This window comes from Aotus nancymaae, unplaced genomic scaffold (assembly GCF_030222135.1).
Source record: "Aotus nancymaae isolate 86718 unplaced genomic scaffold, 86718_ANA_hifiasm-v0.15.2.pri h1tg000053l, whole genome shotgun sequence".
Taxonomy (NCBI): Eukaryota; Metazoa; Chordata; class Mammalia; order Primates; family Aotidae; genus Aotus; species Aotus nancymaae.
In genome coordinates, this window is record NW_026988467.1 from 13,056,051 (window position 1) to 13,075,340 (window position 19,290).

The 19,290-nt window shown below is 59.8% G+C and overlaps 3 protein-coding genes across 6 annotated transcripts in view; all 3 read left to right on the plus strand.

Moving 5' to 3' along the window:
• Positions 1-4,890, plus strand: part of PLEKHM2 (pleckstrin homology and RUN domain containing M2) — a 49,218-nt gene extending 44,328 nt beyond the window's left edge. For 2 of the 3 annotated variants that reach the window (XM_064363336.1, XM_064363337.1), the window contains 7 exons: positions 221-353; positions 650-840; positions 1,291-1,356; positions 1,981-2,140; positions 2,455-2,634; positions 2,724-2,840; positions 3,920-4,890. In XM_064363336.1, coding sequence (XP_064219406.1) covers positions 221-353; positions 650-840; positions 1,291-1,356; positions 1,981-2,140; positions 2,455-2,634; positions 2,724-2,840; positions 3,920-4,057 — 985 coding nt within the window. In that variant the 3' untranslated portion in view covers positions 4,058-4,890. Of the gene's footprint in view, positions 1-220; positions 354-649; positions 841-1,290; positions 1,357-1,980; positions 2,141-2,454; positions 2,635-2,723; positions 2,841-3,919 lie in introns of those variants that run through there. The other variant, XR_010337725.1, reaches the window with a different exon arrangement.
• Positions 4,891-6,445: 1,555 nt separating this feature from the next.
• SLC25A34 (solute carrier family 25 member 34) lies at positions 6,446-9,868 on the plus strand. 2 transcript variants are annotated; one of them, XM_012440107.3, is made up of 5 exons: positions 6,446-7,073; positions 8,404-8,469; positions 8,571-8,723; positions 9,036-9,170; positions 9,629-9,868. In XM_012440107.3, the coding sequence occupies exons 1-5, from the start codon at positions 6,654-6,656 to the stop codon at positions 9,809-9,811; spliced, it is 957 nt and encodes a 318-aa protein (XP_012295530.1). In that variant the 5' UTR covers positions 6,446-6,653; the 3' UTR covers positions 9,812-9,868. The 2 variants fall into 2 exon arrangements, with proteins under 2 accessions (XP_012295530.1, XP_012295531.1); XM_012440108.3 differs by lacking the exon at positions 8,571-8,723 and having other exon boundaries at positions 9,629-9,816.
• Positions 9,869-12,685: 2,817 nt separating this feature from the next.
• TMEM82 (transmembrane protein 82) lies at positions 12,686-19,010 on the plus strand. The gene is made up of 6 exons (XM_021668306.2): positions 12,686-12,833; positions 13,024-13,096; positions 13,202-13,376; positions 14,608-15,025; positions 17,479-17,666; positions 18,154-19,010. Exons 1-6 carry the CDS (start codon positions 12,746-12,748, stop codon positions 18,238-18,240), a joined length of 1,029 nt encoding a protein of 342 aa, XP_021523981.2. The 5' UTR covers positions 12,686-12,745; the 3' UTR covers positions 18,241-19,010.
• The last annotated feature ends 280 nt before the right edge of the window (positions 19,011-19,290 follow it).

Here is a 19,290-nt window from a genome sequence, read left to right on the forward strand (position 1 = left end):
CTTGTACATTGAGAACAATCAGGCCTGTTCCAGTTGTCATTTGATGACCTCGGACTCCTACCTTGTCATTGCCCCACCCGCCACTCTGGGCACTGGATCTAGCCAGGCCCCTCCCCCTAGTTTCTGTGACCCCTCCAGGCCAGGAGCGCTGAGGACTAAGCCCTGTTGTGTTGCGGCCCTGGTCCTAGGCCTCTAACCCCAAGCCCCACTCCCTATGCAGGTTCTTTTTGGCGTCTTTGAAGTCAGCCATGATCAAAGGCTGTCGAGAACCACCCTACCCCAGCATCCTGACGGATGCCACCATGGAGAAGCTGGCACTAGCCAAATTTGTGGCCCAGGAATCGAAGTGTGAAGTAAGAACCTGGGGAGGAAGGTGGGTGCAACCCCTGAAATAGCAGTGCAGCAGCCAGCCTTGGTGTGAGGCTTAAGGGACACAAATAGATGCCTTCGGCATGGGCAGGTGGGGCTTTCCTACCCTGGAAAGGAGGAAGGTCAGTCCTTCTTCCTACTTCGGGTGTGTGCTGAGGCTAAAATGCCCTTGCTCTTGGCTATCCCAGGCGCCAGACCATCTATGAGCCGATTCCAGGCTCAGCCACCTGCCTGGCCCAGGGCTCACTTGCTTTGTCCGCTGCCCCCCCCACCGCCGCAGGCATCTGCTGTCACTGTGCACTTCTATGGGCTTGTGCACTGGGAGGACCCCACCGATGAGTCCCTGGGCCCCACCCCCTGCCACTGCTCACCCCCCGAGGGCACCATCACCAAAGAAGGCATGCTGCACTACAAGGCGGGCACCTCCTACCTGGGCAAGGAACACTGGAAGACATGCTTCGTGGTGCTCAGGTGAGCCCTGGCAGCTCCGGGCCTCGGGCTGGGTCCTGGGGTATCTGGGCTGTCAGGTCCCCAGCGGGGATCTCTCTGCAGCAGGTCACTGAGGAGGGGATGCTTCCCTTCCCTACAAGAGCTTGGAGGAGACCTAGCTTAGGGTGTTAGAGAGTTTCTGTAGAGCCAGTCATCTTTGGGGACCCAGGAATCCTTGAGTGCCTCGGGAGAGGACGCAGGCTGTGTCTCTCTGATAAACCTTGAGGTGTGCTCCAGGTCTGCTGAGGTAGCCACGTTCCCTGCTGGGCCCCCAGGTCTTTCTTCACCCTCCCGTAGGCGACAGCTGCTGGCCTCCTTTGCCGGAGGTTCATAGCCACAGCTTGTGCGTGGGAGGGGAACCCTGGGATCTGGGCTCCGCCTGGCCCCAATTCCCGGGACAGGCCTTACTCACCCTGTGTTGTGCCCCTGCAGCAATGGGATCCTCTACCAGTACCCGGACCGCACTGACGTCATCCCTCTGCTCTCGGTGAACATGGGGTGAGTGCGGGAGATGGGGGCTGTATCCTGGGGCCCAGAGCTGCTATCTCCCTGGTTCAAGATGGCCGCCCCTCTTGGCAGTTCAGCCTTGCCATCAGCCCTAGCCTATCCAGCGGCCCTGACAGGTGGCCTGGGGCTTCCACGCTCTGAGGGTTGCAAGGAACCCACAGGAGGGGAGGAGGGAGGCAGCAAGGAGCTCCTGGCTGAGAACAGGTCCAGTCTGATGGGGGAGGCAGGCCCTTCCCTGGAAGTTCCCAGCCTGATGGGAGGTGGACACTCGGGTACTTGGAAGGAACGGTGGGCCCTCAAGAGGAAGCATCCATGAATGAATGTGGCCGATTCTCAGAGGGCTGGAGGGAAAGCTGATTCCCAGCCTCACCTGGCCATGCTTGGGTATCTAGTAGATCTTGGGTATTCTGGAGATGAAAGGTGTTACACAGAAATGGGTGGGGCTCCCAGACCTCTCCTGGGAACTGGAAGGGTCTGGAGAACCTTCTGGTGTCCTCCAGCCCCCAGGACGGTGGGACAGACCCTGCGCCACACACCCCGCACTGACCCCGGGGGCTGCCACCCTGTGCTGCCCTTGCCTCCTCGCTCCCGTTTCACCCTCCTCCTCTGGCCCAGGGGGGAGCAGTGCGGTGGCTGCCGGAGAGCCAACACCACGGATCGGCCCCACGCCTTCCAGGTCATTCTCTCCGACCGGCCCTGCCTGGAGCTGAGTGCCGAGAGTGAAACCGAGATGGCCGATTGGATGCAGCACCTCTGCCAGGCCGTGTCCAAAGGGGTGAGCTCCACCTGCCTCTACCGCTCACCTGGCCTGGCTGACCCACCCGGGACCCCCAAGGCCCCATCCCTAAACCCACAGTCACAGAGCAACCTCAGGGCCAAGACAGACCTCCAGGGGGCAGCCCAGGAACGGACCCTGGCGCTCAAGACCACCTGCAGCCTGGAGCACTCCTACCATCACCCCCACCCCCACCTCTGCTCCCGATCCCTGGAGGGAGAGCAGAAGGGCTGGCTGGGTCCCCTGGAGTGGGGAGTTCTGGTGCAGACCAGCCCTGGAGGCCCCAGCCTGCCTCTCCCCCGCCCTGCTGCCAGGTCATCCCCCAGGGTGTAGCTCCCAGCCCCTGCATCCCCTGCTGCCTGGTTGTCACGGATGACTGCCTCTTCACGTGCCATGAGGATTGCCAGACCAGCTTCTTTCGCTCTTTGGGCACAGCCAAGCTGGGCGATATCAGCGCCGTCTCCACCGAGCCGGGCAAGGAGTACTGTGTCTTGGTGAGCTGGGGTGGGGAGCAGGGTACCCACCCACAGGCCCTGCAGAAGGAAAGCTCTGTCTGCTCACCTGGGGGCCTGGCTCTCCCTAGGAGTTCTCCCAGGACAGCCAGCAGCTCCTCCCACCCTGGGTCGTCTACCTGAGCTGCACTTCTGAACTGGACCGATTGCTGTCTGCACTGAACTCTGGGTGGAAAACCATCTACCAGGTACCCAGCTGCCCAGGAAACCCATCAGCCAGGGACCCTGTCGAGTGGGAGCCACTCCCCGGGGAGAGGAACCCTGGCTGTTCCTAGGACTGGCCTCTAGGGTCCTGGGCACAGCAGTGTACCAGGGCGCTCCTGCCTCCCAGCCCCAGAGTGCCTGCTGCTCTCAAAACAAACCCAGGAGAATCCAAGCTGTGCCCACCGCCTCTTGCTGAGCCATCCCTTCCTGGGCTGTCCAGAGGGTGACAAGCCTGCCGGGCCAGGGAGCCCGAGGCCCTCGAGCCACTCAGCATTGCTGCCTCAAGGGCCTGGGCGGGAAGGAGTGGGCTCTGGGAGGTGGGTGGGGGACTCCACCCCGGGTGGCTCTGCCTCTGGTTTGGACTGGGCCTTGGGTGATTGAGGGTGGCTAGGAAGGAGAGAGCTGTCTAGGGGCAGAGGCCCAGGTGGGCGTGGTGGTGCCAGCCCTAGCCTGAGCAGACGCTCCGGACAGGCACAAAAACCTAGAATCAAAGAGGCAAAAACCTGACTCCCAGTGAGTCTGAAGCCAAAGCTGAAAACAGAACCCAAGAAACTCAATTCCTGACCTCAGTTCCAGTCAAACAGCACAAATTGTGGTGGGCCTACAGCTGTGTTCAGATGATGGGGCACAAGATCGGCAGTACCCTCTTCCTTGCCCTCAAGGCTTAGTGCCACTGTGGGAGGGTGCTCGTGAGATGCCTGCACAAGTGGGTTTTGAGCACATGCTGTGCACTAGTCCTGTGGAAGTTTGGACTAGCCAGAGGCAGAGAACAGCTCAGGACCGACATCCTCCCTGCAGAGCCGACGGAGTGCAGCACCTGCCTCTTTGGGCCATCCTAAGAGCTGGGGCCTTCCCAGGAAAGAAGGGCTGCAGGAGGCACTACCCCATCTTCAGCTCAAGCCCCTGGAAGAGCAGGAGAACCTAGCAGCATGAAAGCTGTTCCCAGAGAGTGATGGGGAAGGTCTGACAGGGGCTCCGTGGCCAAGGCAGAGCCAGGCCTGGTGCCCATAAGCCCTGAAGGCCGCTGCGGCCCTCATCTGTTCTCTGCACACCCCCAACACAGGTGGACCTCCCCCACACAGCGATCCAGGAAGCCTCCAACAAGAAGAAATTCGAGGATGCCTTGAGCCTCATCCACAGCGCCTGGCAGCGCAGCGACAGCCTCTGCCGAGGCCGAGCCTCCCGGGACCCCTGGTGCTGAGGCAGAGCTGGTTGGCATCCCTGGTGGGCAGGAAAGGAAGGCGCGCCAACCGGCAGGCACACTGTCACGGCTTTCGCCATGCTGTTGAAAGCCTACAGCCCATCCCTGCCCCAGGCAGCAGCACCACCGTGTGTGGCTTAAGGCAGGGTGTCTCCACTCCAGGGATCCAGAATGGGTCCCCAGCACCCCTGGGCATCCTGCCCGACAGGTGGCGGATGGAGGTCACTGGGGGCACAGGGCTCTGCAGATGCACGCCCTCCTCCGGGCCTCCGCCTCAGTCTGCAGAATCTGCGGAGTGGCACTGAGAACAGCATGGATCTAAGGAAGAGCAAAAGAAACAGGAGGGCAGGAGCCCCCTCTTCCCCTCCTGGGTCAGGGGCCCAGGCAGAGGCTTAGGGCCGCCTGGGGGCCCTGAGTGCCCAGCCATCCTTGTTCGTGTTTGAACACTCCCCTGGCCACGTGGGGAAGCGGGAACACGGGGTGTCTGCGCATGCTTCCTCCTCCTAGCTCCATCACCGCGCACACAGCTGCCTGCCTCACCAGATGCAGGGGTGGCGGCCCTCCCTGGCTGCCAGGAGGCCCTGCATGCCCACAGCCCTGCCCTGCCTCTCCCCTCAACCCGGCAGTGCCTGTAGCACCCAGGAGCAAAATGGGTGGATGGGGGGCTTGGAGAAGGGCAGAGCTACCAGCCTGGCATCCATGTAGACATCTCCTGACTGTCCCCTGTTTGGCTGGAGCCAGGCCCTTCCCTAGAGTTTTGTCAAGAGCCTCCTGGGGAAGGGGTCAGGTGGTTTGGGTTTTGTTTTTTAAAATAAAATAGACGTTATATTGCCGAGGCTTGTCACTGGCCCTTTTTGAGCATGGTAGGGGAAGGGAGGTCTCCAAACCCCCTGGGCCCTTTTTCTGCAAACATCCCTCCATCATCTGCCCTGTCTGTGACACGCGGGACACGTGCAACATGCAGAACCCGATCTGCCTGGTGGACTCACCGTCTGCAGGCCCTCAGGCTCTGGGAGTTTCTCGGCCTGACCTTTGCCCTCCCTCCTGTTCCTGTTTGCTGCAGCAGCCAGGGGAGGAGCAGCCACCAGCTGCAGTCCCAAGGCACGTCTGCACTGCTGCCCACCTACCCACCTGCCCACCACCTGCAGTCTACCCCAGGCAGGGCACTTCTGCCTCCACAGCCCCCGGGGTGAGTGCCTGATGCTCTCAAAACAAACCCAGGAGAATCCAAGGTGTCCTCGCTGCCTCTTCCTGAGCCGTCCCCTCCTTGGCTGTCCAGATGGTGACAAGCCTGCCCGGCCGGGGAGCCCAAGACCCTCAAGCCACTCAGCATTTGCTGCCTCAAGGGCCTGGGCAGGAAGGGGTGGGCCCGGGAGGTGGGTGTGGACTCCAGCCCTGGTGGCTCTGCCTCTGGTTTGGACTGGGCCTTGGGTGATTGAGGGTGGCCTGGCAGGAGAGAGCCGTCTGGGGGCAGAGGCCCAGGTGAGCATGGTGGCGCTGGCCCCAGCCTGAGCAGACACACCTGACAGCAGGCCTGGGTGGCTTTCTCTCCTCACCAGGGCTGCCTCCTGCCCCACTGACCACCTGGCCATTCCTGCAGGGAGTAGCAGAGCCTCCTGCCCAGCCCAGGAGGAGCTCCCCCAGCCGGAGGGCAGGCCTGGCGGCAAGTCTTTACCAGCCAAGGTCACTCTCGAGTCCTCACCCAGGGCCCTGAAGTCCTGGGGGAAGCGAGGGGGGCATAGGAGCCAGAGGCAGTGGGGATGGGGGCCCAGCAGCGGATGTGGGTGCCTTTTATTGGGTGCAGCACTGTCCTAGGCACACTCTTCTCATTGCCAGTGCTCCACAGAACCTTCTGGAGTGATGTCAGTATCTCCATTTCACAAATGAGAGAAACTGAAGCTCTGAGAGGAAGTGACTTGCCCAGGTTTGCACATAAGAGCGGCACCTGGGATTCCAATCAGCTCCCAGGGCTCCAGAGCCCTTCTCTACCTCTGCCCCTGCTGAGCCTGGGCCCGTAGATGGTGGGAGCCAGACTGGAAGACTGAGTCCTGGAAAGGGGAAGTCAGTTACCAGGGGCACATCAGGGATGGGTGGGACAGGGGCGGTGTTGCCCATGTACCCCATGCCAGGGACCTCCTAGTCACTTACCCCCTGCCCAGGGCTCTGCCAAAGCTGGACAGGCTAAGCTAGAGGCAAGGCAGGGGTGCCAGCCCTTTGCCCAGGACCAGAGGGAGGCCAGGAGGAGGTGCCTGGGCTGGTTGGCACCTTCTCCCTACCCTTGCTCTCCTTCCAGTCCCAAGTGACCTTTCCCCCAGATCCCAGGGTCCAGGCCCGCCCTCGGCTGGAAGGTGTGGGGACAGAGGCAGCTGGGATTGGTCACAGCTGGTGGAGGCGTGTCAAAGGCTCCGACAGACCCCTGGAGCAGCTGAGCAGAGCAGGTGGACTCCTGAGATAGACCAGGGCCTCCAGGCAGCCACGGGCCTGTCAGACCAGGACCCTTGCCCTCTAGACATGGCCTTGGGACCCGGCAAACCCCAGCCCCGTGGCCCTGTGAGGTTACAGACAGCCTAAACGCCACCACCACAGGGCCTGTGCCATGCCCCCGACCCGGGCACAGAAGGCCACTGGCCCGGAGGCTGGGGAGACGGTGCCCCCAGTGGTGGACCTGGTGCTGGGTGCCTCGGCCTGCTGCCTGGCCTGTGTCTTCACCAACCCCCTGGAGGTGGTAAAGACGCGGCTGCAATTGCAGGGGGAGCTGCAAGCCCGGGGCACCTACCCACGGCCCTACCGGGGCTTTATGGCCTCTGTGGCTGCCGTGGCCCGAGCAGACGGGCTGTGGGGCCTGCAGAAGGGGCTGGCTGCCGGCCTGCTGTACCAAGGCCTCATGAACAGCGTCCGTTTCTACTGCTACAGCCTGGCATGCCAGGCTGGCCTCACGCAGCAGCCAGGTGGCACTGTGGTTGCGGGAGCCGTGGCAGGGGCCCTAGGAGCCTTCGTGGGGAGCCCTGCTTACCTGGTGAGTCCTTGTCTCCATGCTCCACCATCCCGTGACCCATATCCCACAGGGGCCTGGCAGCTTGCAAGGCTGGGCTCAGTGGACCTGGGTGGGGTAGGGCAGCCTGGGCGGGGCTGCTCCCTGGAACATCCTGGCCTAGGCCTGGAATTTGCCCCTTGGCCCAGGGCACCAGGGCCCTGCCCTGATCCATGCTCTCCTGGGGACCCTGACTCACTGGTCCTGAACCAGGGGAGGGGCAGAGGGTGGCAGATGTGTTGGCTCAAATCTTGGCTGGGTTACTTCTCTTCCTGTGTGGCCTCGTGTATGTTAACAATCAAAGTTACCCGGCTGGGCACAGTGGCTCACACCTGTAATCCCAGCACTTTGGGAGGCTGAGGCGGGAGGATCACAAGGTCAGGAGTTCGAGACCAGCCTGACCAACATGGTGAAACCCTGTCTCTACTAAAAATATAAAAATTAGCAGGGTGTTGTGGCACGCACCTATAATCCTATCTGCTCAGGAGGCTGAGGCAGGAGAATTGCTTGAACCTGGGAAGCGGAGATTGCAGTGAGCCAGGATCACACTACCACACTCCAGCCTGGGTGACAGTGAGACTCCATCTCAAAAAACAAAACAAAGCAAACAAAAGAATAAAAGCTACCCTTGATGGCCTCCTCCTTTTGTGCACTCCACAGGGGCACCTCAGGACCACCCCCCAAAAATAAATATTTTTTTGAAAAAAGCTACCCCTGGCAGGGGCACAGTGACTTACGCCAGTAATCCCAGCACTTTGGGAGGCCGAGGTGGGCAGATCACCTGAGGTCAGGAGTTTGAGACCAGCCTGACCAACAGGGTGAAATCCTGTCTCTACTAAAAAGTACAAAAATTAGCTGGGCATGGTGGTGCATGCCTATAATCCCAGCTACTGGGGAGGCTGAGGCAGGAGAATCGCCTGGGCCCAGGAGGCAGAGGTTGCAGTGAGCCGAGATCGTGGCACTGCACTTTAGCCTGGGCCACAGGAAAAAAAAGCTACCCTTGAGAAAGGCTCGCCTCCTCGGCTGGTGCTGGACAGTCGTTGCCTCACTTAATCCTCAGAACAGCTTTCCAGCCACAACAGAACCACCCAGAGAGGGTTCAGTAACTTGCTCCGAGTCGCACCGAGATGCAAAACCCAGGCCGACCCCAGAGCTGCACCTCCACCCTATTCCACAGCACCCCGAAGCTTCAGGCTCGGGACCACAGAGCTCTGAGTTTCAGGGGCACAGAGGTGGGGGCACGCTCAACACACACAGCTCGTCCCAGCTCTCCCAAGCTCCATCCCCAAACCCCATGTCCCCTCTGCTCCCACAGATTAAAACACAGCTGCAAGCCCAGACAGTGGCCGAGATGGCCGTGGGACACCAGCACAATCACCAGGTGAGGCCCTGGTCACTCCCAGAGCTCCCTGGGGGCATGGACTGGCCATGCTCCCAGCTTGGGCAGGGGCTGGCCAGTGACCCCGAGCCCTCTCCCCACAGACCCTCCTGGGTGCCTTGGAGACCATCTGGCGGCAGCAGGGCCTGGTCGGGCTGTGGCAGGGCGTGGGTGGGGCTGTGCCCAGAGTCATGGTGGGTTCAGCTGCCCAGCTGGCCACCTTCGCCTCTGCCAAGGCCTGGGTGCAGGAGCAACAGGTGAGGAGCTGGGGACACCTGTGCCCACCCACACAGACACACGTGACTGAGGGGCCACCTGCCTCCTTCCACATGGAGAAGACTGGGGGTGGCAACAGATGGGGCCCCGCCTCTGCCCTCAGAGTGGTACCAGCAGGAGTAGGGGGTCAGCAGTGAACCCCAAAGCTGAGAAGGAGCTCAGGGTGGCAGGGCTGGGGGATGTGCTCCCCCATCTGCAGCCCTTGTAGCCCCTGTGTAGTAGGAGGCTGGGAGGGCACCACGTGGGTGGGTAGAGGGCATTTGCAGGGGTCAGCACCTGTGCCATCCCCACAGTGGCTCCCGGCGGACAGCTGGCTGGTGGCCCTGGCTGGGGGCATGATCAGCAGCATAGCCGTGGTTGTCGTTATGACCCCCTTCGATGTGACCAGCACGCGGCTGTACAATCAGCCAGTGGACAGAGCTGGCAGGGTGAGCAGGGATGGGTCTAGGGGAGGATGTGGGGAGCTGGGAGCGCCCGCCAACACACACACACACACACACACACACACACACACACACACACACACAGGCCATGCATGCAAACACTAACTGGGCTTGTTTGCTGAGCCCCCATGTCCCAGGCACAGGCTAAGCACTTTCACATTCAGATTTTATTCTGTCCTTATAATCATATTCATCTTCCTGATGAGGAAACAGGTTCAGACAGATCAAGTGACTTGCATGAGGTCCCCCAGCTGGTAAGTGGAGGAGCCAGTACTAGAATTCAGGCCTGATCCCACGGCCTTCCCAGCAGCCTCACAGATGTGTCCAATCAAAGGTGCTGTCCACAGGGTGTGCAGGGGTGAAATTGACCCTTGTGCCAAGATGTGGTGTGAGCCAGGGCCCCACGGTCCCTGTAGTGACACCCACCCCATGTCTGTCCCCAGGGCCAGCTGTATGGGGGCCTCACCAACTGCATGGTGAAGATCTGGCGGCAGGAGGGCCCCCTGGCACTCTACAAAGGCCTGGGCCCCGCCTACCTGCGCCTGGGCCCCCACACCATCCTCAGCATGCTCTTCTGGGACGAGCTTCGGAAACTGGCTGGGCGGGCCCAGCACCAGGGCACCTAGGCGGCGGCCCTCGTCCCCACGTCCTGACATGGCCCGGCACTTGGCCAGACGTGAGGGCCTGCTCCGGCACGACCGGCTGTCCCAGGGGGGACCACAGGCCCAGGCCCTGCCACAGACCCAAGGGGAGTGTGGACAGCTCTGGCACCCAGCCCCATGGCCCACCCAGGGCCAGAACATCCACTTCAAGTTACCACCCATTCTGTCTTCCAGACAGTTCTCTTCCTTCTCTGCACTGGGTCTCCGCATCCCAGAGCCTTACTCAGTCATAACAACTGCTGCAGGCATGCATACAGCATGGGCCCAGTGACTTACATCCATCAGCTCACTTAGGCCTCAGACAGCAGCTCGAGGCAGACACTTTGCCCTTTTACCATCAGAAAGCAGAGGCTGAGAGCAGTGATATGGCTTTGACCGCAGCCACACAACTTTGAAGTGGCAGAGCCAGGACTGGAACTTAGCCCTGCTTACCCCAGACCTATGCACTTGACAAGTGTGTGACTGCGCCAAGCCCATGGGCCGGGACTGCCCTTAGGGATCACTGTGCATGGTGAGAGCTGGGGTGCACCCGGAGGCTGTGCCGTTGTCACCTGCCTCATTTGCTGGGGCAGCTGTAGCAAGGAACCACAGACCGGGTGGCTTAGACTAGAGAAATGTATTTTCTCACAGTTCTGGAGGCTGGATGCTCAAGACCAAGGTGTCAGTAGGCTGGTTTCTTCTGAGGCCTCTCCCCATGGCTTGCAGATGCTGCCTTCTCCCTGTGTCTGCACATGGTGGTCCCTTGGTGTGGGTGTGAGTCTGGGCCCTGATCTCCTCCTATTTTTTTGTTGTTGTTGTTACAGAGTCTCTCTGTTGCCCAGGCTGGAGTGCAGTGGTGTGATCTCAGCTCACTGCAACCTCCGCCTCCTGGGTTCAAGTGATTCTCCTGCCTCAGCCTCCCAAGTAACTGAGATTACAGGCGTGCACCACCACACCTAGCTAATTTTTGTATTTTTAGTAGAGACAAGATTTCATCATGTTGGTCAGGTTGGTCTTGAACTCCTGACCTCGTGATCTGCCCACCCTGGCCTCCCAAAGTGCTGGGATTACAAGCATGAGCCACTGTGCCCGGCCCTGATCTCCTCCTCTTATAAGGACACAAATCATGTTGGCTCAGGGCCCATCCTCATGACCACACTTTAACTTTTTTTTTTTTTGAGACAAAGTCTCACTGTGTCACCCAAACTGGAGTGCAGTGGCACAATCTCGGCTCACTACAACCTCCGCCTCCCAGGTTCTAGCAATTCTCCTGCCCCAGCTTCCCAAGTAGCTAGAATTACAGTTGTGCACCACCACACCTGGCTAATTTTTGAATTTTTAGCAGAGATGGGGTTTCACCATGTTGGCCAGACTGGTCTCAAACTCCTGACCTCAAGTGATCCACTGGTCTCGGCCTCCCATAGTGCTGGGATCACAGGCATGAGCCACCTCACTTGGCCTCATTTTAACTTAATTATCTCTGTCAAGACCCTATCCCCATATACAGTCGCATCCTGAGCTGCTGGGGGAGGATTTCCACAGCCACATTTGCAGAGGCCGCAATTCAGCCAGCACCATGTAACAGCTCTCATGGAGGGCCTGCCAGCTGCCTGCACTGTGGCCATTTGCACACATCCCGACAAACCTGAAAGGAGCTCCGGGTGCCCCCTGTTCAGATGAGGGGACTGAGGCCCGGGAAAGGGAAGTGATGTGGCAGGGCCAGCAGCAGGCCCTGGGCCCTTTCTCTAGACTGAGCACCACTCCCCATGGGCGTGCTCTCAACGCCGCACCAGCCTTTACACTGCAGAGATAGACAGCAGCTCCGTGGCAGGGGCAGGATGGCCTGGGCCCAGCAGCGCCCCCTCCCCCGCCAGCCACACCCCGTCTGCAAGGGCTGCTCCCAGGAACACCTGCTCCTGCACACTCCAAACCAATAAAGTTTTCTACTTTGTTTACTTCAACGACCCCGCTCTGCAGCCAATCTCAGTCTTCCCCATCCCTGACCCCCACCCTCGGCTCCCTCTGCCCTTTCTGTCTGCGAAAGCAGGATGGGAACGCTGCCCACCTGTTCAGCCCCGCCCTGCCAGACCCGGGTGAGGCCTGCCACCTAGTGGACCTGGGGAGGAGCATCAAGAAGGGCAGCTGCGGCCTGTGGGAGGGGAAGGCTCAGGCAGGCTCGGGCTGCGGGAGATTCCACACCAGCCAGAGCCAGACCAAAGGCTCCAGGAAGCTGGAACCAGACCTCACAAAAAGCAGGCAGAGCTGACCTCCGGCTGTGGTGGGAGAGAGCCCCAGACCTCGGGCTGAGAGGGAGAGAGCCCCAGACCTTGGGCTGAGAGGGAGAGAGCCCCAGACCTCGGGCTGGGGGCGCATAGCCTGACCTCCTGCTGTCAGAGGATAGAGCCCCAGGCTTCAGGCTGAGAGGGCATAGCTGATTTCTGGCTACAGGGGGATAGAGTCCTACCCTCAGACCTTGGGCTGAAGGGGCGCAGCCCACACTTCACGCTGCGAGAGGCCAGGACCCACACCTAAGGCTGGGCAGCACAGATGGAGCCTGGGGCTTCCAGGGGGCATTGGGTGGTCCAAAGCCTCAAGGAAGATTTCAAGTAAAGTGGATGCCAGACTTTGGCAGGGACAGAGACCAGAGACCAGAGACCAGCCCAGAGATACCTGCCCATCACCCCACGCTGCCCAAATGGTGAGTCCTAGCAGCAGCTGGGTCCAGACGCCCCCTGTGCCTGGAACTGGGATCTTGCCCTTCTGGGCCTCGAAGGGTTAACACCCCTGGCGCTCCTCCCCTCCCTTCCCCTGGTCTTCGACCCCTCCCAGCCTCTCCCCTCCACTGACACCTTTGCCCCATGACGTTGGTCTGTCCCTGTGCAGACCTGGCCAGAGGCTGGGGCTGGTTCCCGGGCTGCCATGTTCTCCCTGCTGTCCCTCCCCTCCTGGCTCCCCGGCCTCCCCTCCCTTGAGTGGGGCTCCAGCCTCCTCGACTCCCTCCTACAAGGTGAGCCCCTTGCCCCGTTCCCGCCTCAGCCCTGCCCCCTTCCAGCTCTTCTTGGCATAAGGTGGACCTCACCCACACGGTCTTCTGCCACCCCCACCCTATGGCCGCCCCCACCTCTGACCCTGTCAACCAAGCCTGCCCCCCTAACACCCCTGCACACCGCCTTGCTGCCTCCCTCCCGCCCCCTCAGGCCTGGTCGGGGCCCTTGGAGTCTTGGTCCTGAACAGCCTCCTGAAAGTTTACTTCTTCGTGGGCTGTGCCAAGTGAGTGCCCACCTCATCCCCCAGGGAGTGTGACTGGGGACCCCAACCCCACCAGGGGTCTAGGGCGGTTCTGCACCCCTGGCCACAACCATTCTGTCCCCACAGTGACCCACAGCGGCGGCCCGAAAAGGAGCGGTTGCGGACCCAGTGGGCCTCGCTGGAAACGGTGCACCTGGCAGGGCTGGCCCTGTTCCTGACGGTCGTGGGGTCCCGGGTGGCTGCCCTCGTGGTGCTCGAGTTCTCCCTCCGGGCCGTGTCCACACTGCTGTCCCTGGGCAAGGTGAGGCCTCAGGGAAGGCAGTGGGTGGATCACTCCACAGCCCAGGGCCTGGTCTCACCCCCAGAACGTGGGCAGCAGGGCCCAGCTCCAGCATCCCAGCCTCTTTGCTGTATTTGCCGTAAGACAGAACAGAGGCTGCAGGACGTACCACTGGGTTTGGTTGCTGAAGCGGCCACACTCACAGTGGATACGGTCCCAGTCCCAAGATGACAAGAGCGACAGCTCCTGTGGATCAGGCTCCCCCGATGCCAGGCCCTGTGCCAAATGCGTTGTGTGCATCATGTCATCCTCACAGCCACAGGGGTGAATGTTTGCTGGGATTCCCCATTTCACAGATGGGGGAACTAAGGCTCAGAGAGATTACGTGGCTTGTCTATGGTCAACAGGCAGAGTCAAGTTTTGAACCCAGGTCTCTGAGATTCTGAACCACCACCCTTCAGCTAGCAGATGGGCCCCAAGTCCTAAGATGTGACTGAAGGCCCAGCACGGTGGCTTACCCCTGTAATCCCAGCCCTTTGGGAGGCTGAGGAGGGCAGATCACCAGAGGTTAGGATTTCGAGACTAGCCTGGCCAACATGGAAAAACACCATCTCTACTAAAAAAATAAAATAAACGGGTGGCTTATGCCTGTAATCTCAGCACTTTGGGAGGCCGAGGCAGGTAGATCACGAGGTCACGAGTTCAAGACCAGCCTGGTCAACATGGTGAAACTCCATCTCTACCAAAAATACAAAAAAATTAGCTGGGCATGGTGGTGTGTGCCTGTAATCCCAGCTACTCAGGAGGCTGAGGCAAGAGAATTGCTGAACCTGAGAGGCAGAGAGGTTGCATTGAGCCCAGATCAGGCCACTGCACTCCAGCCGGGGTGATAGAGCATGAGTCCATCTCAAAAAAAAAAATTAGCCAGGCATGGTGGTGAGCACCTGTAATCCCAGCTACATAGGAGGCTGGGGCAGGCAAATCTCTTGAACCCAGGAGGCAGAGCTTGCAGTGAGCAGAGATTGTGCCATTGCACTTCAGCCTGGGTGACAGAGCAAGACTCTGTCTTTTAAAAAAAAAAAAAAGAGAGACATGATTGAAATTAAGGTGAGAGAGATGATCCCCTAGGGCTTCATCTGAAGCCGATGTGGCCCCTTTGGGAACCATCCCCAAGGTCAGCCTCTTGTGGCATGTGGCATCTGTAGCGGGGTGGTCCCCACATCTCCGGCCCCTCTTCTGCCACTCCCCACAGGGCTCCCGGGGCCCTGAGAGGCTGCAGCTCTACCTGCTGTGCCAGTACTCGCTGGGCTGCGGGCTGAGCTGCGGCCTGAGCTTCCTGCAGGAGGGCGCCCCTCACCGCACGCTGAACCTGCTGCTCAGCCTCGGGCTGGCCACGCTGCTGGGCCTGGGTGCCCGGCGCCTCCACCGCCACGTCTGCCGCCTCTACAAGCTGCACAGCAGCCAGCGCTACTGTGGGGTGTGCCTGGGCCTGCTGGCCGGCGTGCACGGCCTCCCCCGGCTGCTGGGCCGCGCTCTGGCCGTGGCCTTTGCTGTGGGTGACCTGGCGGCAGTGGCCCTCATCAACCGGGACTTTCTGACCACCTCGGAGGCCGTGAGGTTCTGGACGCCGCTCACCATCTGCTACACGCTGCTGGTCATCTACATGCAGGGTGAGCGCGGGGCTGCTCATTGCATCCATGCACATCCCTCTGCCTACGCCGGACTCTGGGGAGGCCACCAGCTAACAGCTCTCACCCTCGCCATCCCAGAGAGCCTGGTCAGGGCAGAAGCTGTGTGGCACGGGCAGTGCAGAGAAGCAGCATGCGGTGGGTGCCCTGAGGTGGAAGCCTCTAGATTGGGGCTTGAAGGATAAGTAGGAGATCCCTAAGAGAATCGAGGCAGGGGCTGGGCATGGTGGTTCACACCTGTAATCCCAGCACTTTGGGAGGTCAAGACAGACGGATCACCTGAGCTCAGGGGTTTGCGACCAGCCTGTGCAACATGGTGAAACCTCATCTCTACTAAAAAAAATACAAAAAATTAGCCGGGTGTGGTGGCGTGTGCCTGTAGTCCCAGCTGCCTGGGAGGCTGAGGCAAGAGAATTGATTGAACCCAGGAGGTGGAGGTTGCAGTGAGCCGAGATCACACCACTGCACTCCAGCTGGGTGACAAAGCAAGACTCCATCTCAAAAAATAAAGAAAGAAAGAAGTGAGGCAGGGAAGGGAATCTCGGGCAGAGAGAACCGCATGTGCCAACGCCCAGAGGGGAGAGAGGTCATGGCAGCATCGAACAGGCCACTGGAGTCCAGTGTGACTGTCACCCCCACGGCATGGCGAAGGGGTGAGCCTGGCCAGGTTCGAAGGGGCCTGTTGGAGAGCCCTCATCAGCCTCACCAGTCTGATGAGAGGCCGCTGTACAGGTTTTTTTTTGTTTTTGTTTTGTTTTGCTTTTCTGTTTTTTTGAGACAAGGTCTTGCTTGGTGGCCCAGGCTGGAGTGCAGTGGCACGCTCACAGCTGACTGCAGCCTTGACCTTCTAGGCTCAAGTGATTCTCCCACCTCAGCCTCCCAAGTAGTGAGGACTATAGACACGTACCATCATGCCAGGCGAATTTTATTTTTTGTAGAGAAGAGGTCAGCTGGGCACTGTGGCTCATGCCTGTAATTCCAGCACTTTGGAAGGCTGAGACAGGCAAATCATTGAGGTCAGGAGTTCAAGACCAGCCTAACCAACATGGTGAAACCCTGCCTAGACTAAAAATACAAAATTAGCCTGGTGTGGTGGCCTGTGCCTGTAATCCCAGCTACTCAGGACATGAGAATCGCTTGAACCTGGGAGGTGCAGTGGCTCATGCTTGTAATCCCAGCGCTTTGAGAGGCCGAGGCAGGCAGATTGCCTGAGGTCAGGAGTTTGAGACCAGCCGGCCATTATGGTGAAATCCCATCTCTACTAAAAATACAAAAATTAGCTGGGCGTAATGATGGGCACCTGTGATTCCGGCTACTCAGAAAGCTAAGGCAGGGAGAACTGCTTGAACCTGGGAGCCAGAGGTTGCAGTGAGCCAAGATCGAACCACTGCACTCCAGCCTGGGCAACAGAGCAAGACTCTGTCTCTAAATAAATAAATCAAGGGGTCTTGCCATGTTGCCCAGGCTGGTCTTGAACTCTTGGGCTCAGCAATCCACCTACCTCAGCCCCCCCAGAGTGCTGGGATTACAGGACGGGCCGCTGCGCCCAGCCCACTGCAGGGTTTGTTGCTGTTTTGTTTTGTTTTGAGATGGAGTCTTCCTCTGTTGCCCAGCCTGGAGTGCAGTGGCACGATCTCGACTCACTGCAACCTCCACCTCCTGGGTTCAAGCAATTCTCCTGCCTCAGCCTCCCAAGTAGCTGGATTCTGTCTCAAAAAATAAACAAAAAAAAGAACGAGGCCAGGTGTGGTGTCTCACGCCTGTAATCCTAGCACTTTCGGAGGCCAAGGGAGGCAGATCACTTGAGGTCAGAAGTTCAAAATCAGCCTGGCCAACATGGTGAAACCTCATCTCTACTAAAAACACGAAAAGTTAGCCGGCTGTAATGGAGTGCACCTGTAATCCCAGCTACTCAGGAGGCTGAGGCAGGAGAATTGCTTGAATCTGGGAGGCGGAGGTTTCAGTGAGCCGAGATCATGCCACTGTACTCCAGCCAGGGCGACAGAGCGAGACTCCGTCTCAAAAAAAAAAAAAAAAAAGAACGGAAGCTGGAAGCCCGGCAAGGAGGCTTCTTGAAAAGAGGGTGGTTCGGCCCAGGTGTGTCCATGGGGGAGGCAGAAGGAGTTGCCAGGGCTCTAACTAATAGACTAGAGGCAGGTGTCCGTCCAAGAGAGGAATCAGGGTAACGCCTGCGCCTGCGAGGCTACGGGGCTCTGGCCTGGCCCAGTGGGAGGCTTGTGCGCTGGGCAGTGAGTCCTGGAGGCAGAGCACCTGGTGCCCTGCAGATGCTCAGAGCAGGGGTAAGGACCAGGAGGATGGGATGGGAGGAGGGCTGCACGGGAGGGGAAGGCTTGCCCGGGGAGGGTGGGTCAGGGAGCCGGGAGGTCCAGCCCAGGATGTGGGGTCGGGTGGTGACAGGCACCCTTGTCTCCTAGAGGAGAAGCGGCAGCACCCCGGCCTGCAGAGCCAGGTGCAGACGGTACTGGTGCGCATGGGTGGTCTCTTCGTGCTGCTGCTAACCGTGGGCCGCTGGCTGGACCTGCTGGGCATCCTTGTCTCCCTGCTGGGCGAGCTCTGGTGTCTGGTGGGCGTCCGTACCCTGCTTGACCTCTGCCAGATACAGGTGGGTACCCCCATCCCATGTATCCCCTAGTCACTGAAGCCCTGCTTCAAACAGCCCAGGAGCCTGAAGAAGCCCACGTTTAAGAAGAGTCAGCTGGGCATGGTCACTCACACCTGTAATCCCAACTACTCGGGGGGCTGAGGCCCAAGGATCACTTGAACCTGGGAGCTGGAGGTTGCAGTGAGCCAAGATCGTGCCACTGCACTTCAGCCTGGGCAGCAGAGTGAGTCTCTGTCTCAAAAAAAAGCAGAGCCAGGGTGACCTCTCTTGGGAGTCGGGGGCAGGGGAAGCTGGAATCCCCTCTCCTGCCCTCTGTCACCAGGCCAGGGCTGTCCTCCAGGTCACTGGCACCCCCCACCCTGTCCACAGCCCTCTCCAGCCTGCAACCCAGAGGCCCAAGTGGGAGGAAGTGCCCGGGTCACTGGAAGCCCGAGGCCCCCAGGGGGATGGGTGAACGGGCAGTCTCATTCTTGATGCCTTTCCTCAGGATTTTCCAACCCAGAGGCCTTCGGTGTCAACGCCAAGCCAGCCCCTGCCCTCCACACCCCAGCCCCAGAGTTCAGCCTCCTCCTGACCTGCCTCAGGGAGGATCTGAAGTCTGTCTCAGGCCCACCAGGCTGACCTTTGAGGCCTTGACCCCAGGATGATGCCTGAAGGCAGAGTGACAGGGCTGGCCCCCTGCCCGGAGCTCAGTGCAGGCCCTGGGAGCCCCAAAAAGGGAAAGCAGGATTTAGGGATGGGAGACTCTGGAGAGGGGACACCTGAGGGCCCCTGGTTGAACTCTCTTTTTCTCAGGGTGGGCAATGATGCGGCCCCTCAGACCTGCCTTCCTGGGCGGGGGTGGGGGTGGGGGTGCATCCTCAGAAGGGCTCCCCCTTTACTGGCTCCCTTGCCCTCTCCACGAACAATAAAGACGATGACTTTCTCAAGCTGTGCTTAGACTCACAAACACACAGAGACTGGCACAGTGGCTCACGCCTGTAATCCCAGAACTTTAGGAGGCCAAGGTGGGTGGATCATCTAAGGTCAGGAGTTCAAGACCACCCTGGCCAATGTGGCGAAACCCCGTCTCTACTAAAAATACAAAAATTAGCCAGGCATGGTAGCACATGCCTGTAATCCCAGCTACTGAAGAGGCTGAGGCAAGACAACTGCTTGAACCCAGAGGGCGGAGGTTGCAGTGAGCCGAGATCGTGTCACTGCACTCCAGCCTGGGTGACACAGCAAGACTCTGTCTCAAAAACAAACAAAAAGAATCACAACCCACAGAGAGGGAAAGAGGCTTTCCTGAGGCCACACAACTCTTCTGGCAGGGTCCTGGGATATGTGCCTCAGGCTGACCATGTCCCCTGGGAGACATGGCTCCTTGCAGACTGAGAAAATGGCTTGGGGTGGAGTGGGGGGGCCATGCACTGAGGTGGCTGAGGAGGTGAGGGGGCCGGGGGATGGACACTAGGTCTGGCAACCACCTGCAGTCTTGGGTGGACAGTGGTCATGTCCTGTCCTATCCCAGGCTGGGAAACAGCTGAAGGACGTGCAATGCTGACAGGGTCTCTGCTGGGTGTCCTGTGGTCCCCAGCCCCGACCTTGACTTCTCTAAGGCCATGAGCATCCTTCCCATCTC

Excerpts from the sequence above, each read along its gene's own strand:
- SLC25A34 (XM_012440107.3), top strand. The coding sequence starts at position 6,654 with ATGCCCCCGACCCGGGCACAGAAGGCCACTGGCCCGGAGGCTGGGGAG. Across the intron at positions 7,074-8,403 it reads TGGGGAGCCCTGCTTACCTG|ATTAAAACACAGCTGCAAGC; the intron begins GTGAGTCCTTGT and ends CTGCTCCCACAG. Across the intron at positions 9,171-9,628 it reads CAGTGGACAGAGCTGGCAGG|GGCCAGCTGTATGGGGGCCT; the intron begins GTGAGCAGGGAT and ends GTCTGTCCCCAG.
- TMEM82 (XM_021668306.2), top strand. The coding sequence starts at position 12,746 with ATGTTCTCCCTGCTGTCCCTCCCCTCCTGGCTCCCCGGCCTCCCCTCC. Across the intron at positions 12,834-13,023 it reads CCTCGACTCCCTCCTACAAG|GCCTGGTCGGGGCCCTTGGA; the intron begins GTGAGCCCCTTG and ends CCGCCCCCTCAG. Across the intron at positions 13,377-14,607 it reads CACTGCTGTCCCTGGGCAAG|GGCTCCCGGGGCCCTGAGAG; the intron begins GTGAGGCCTCAG and ends CACTCCCCACAG.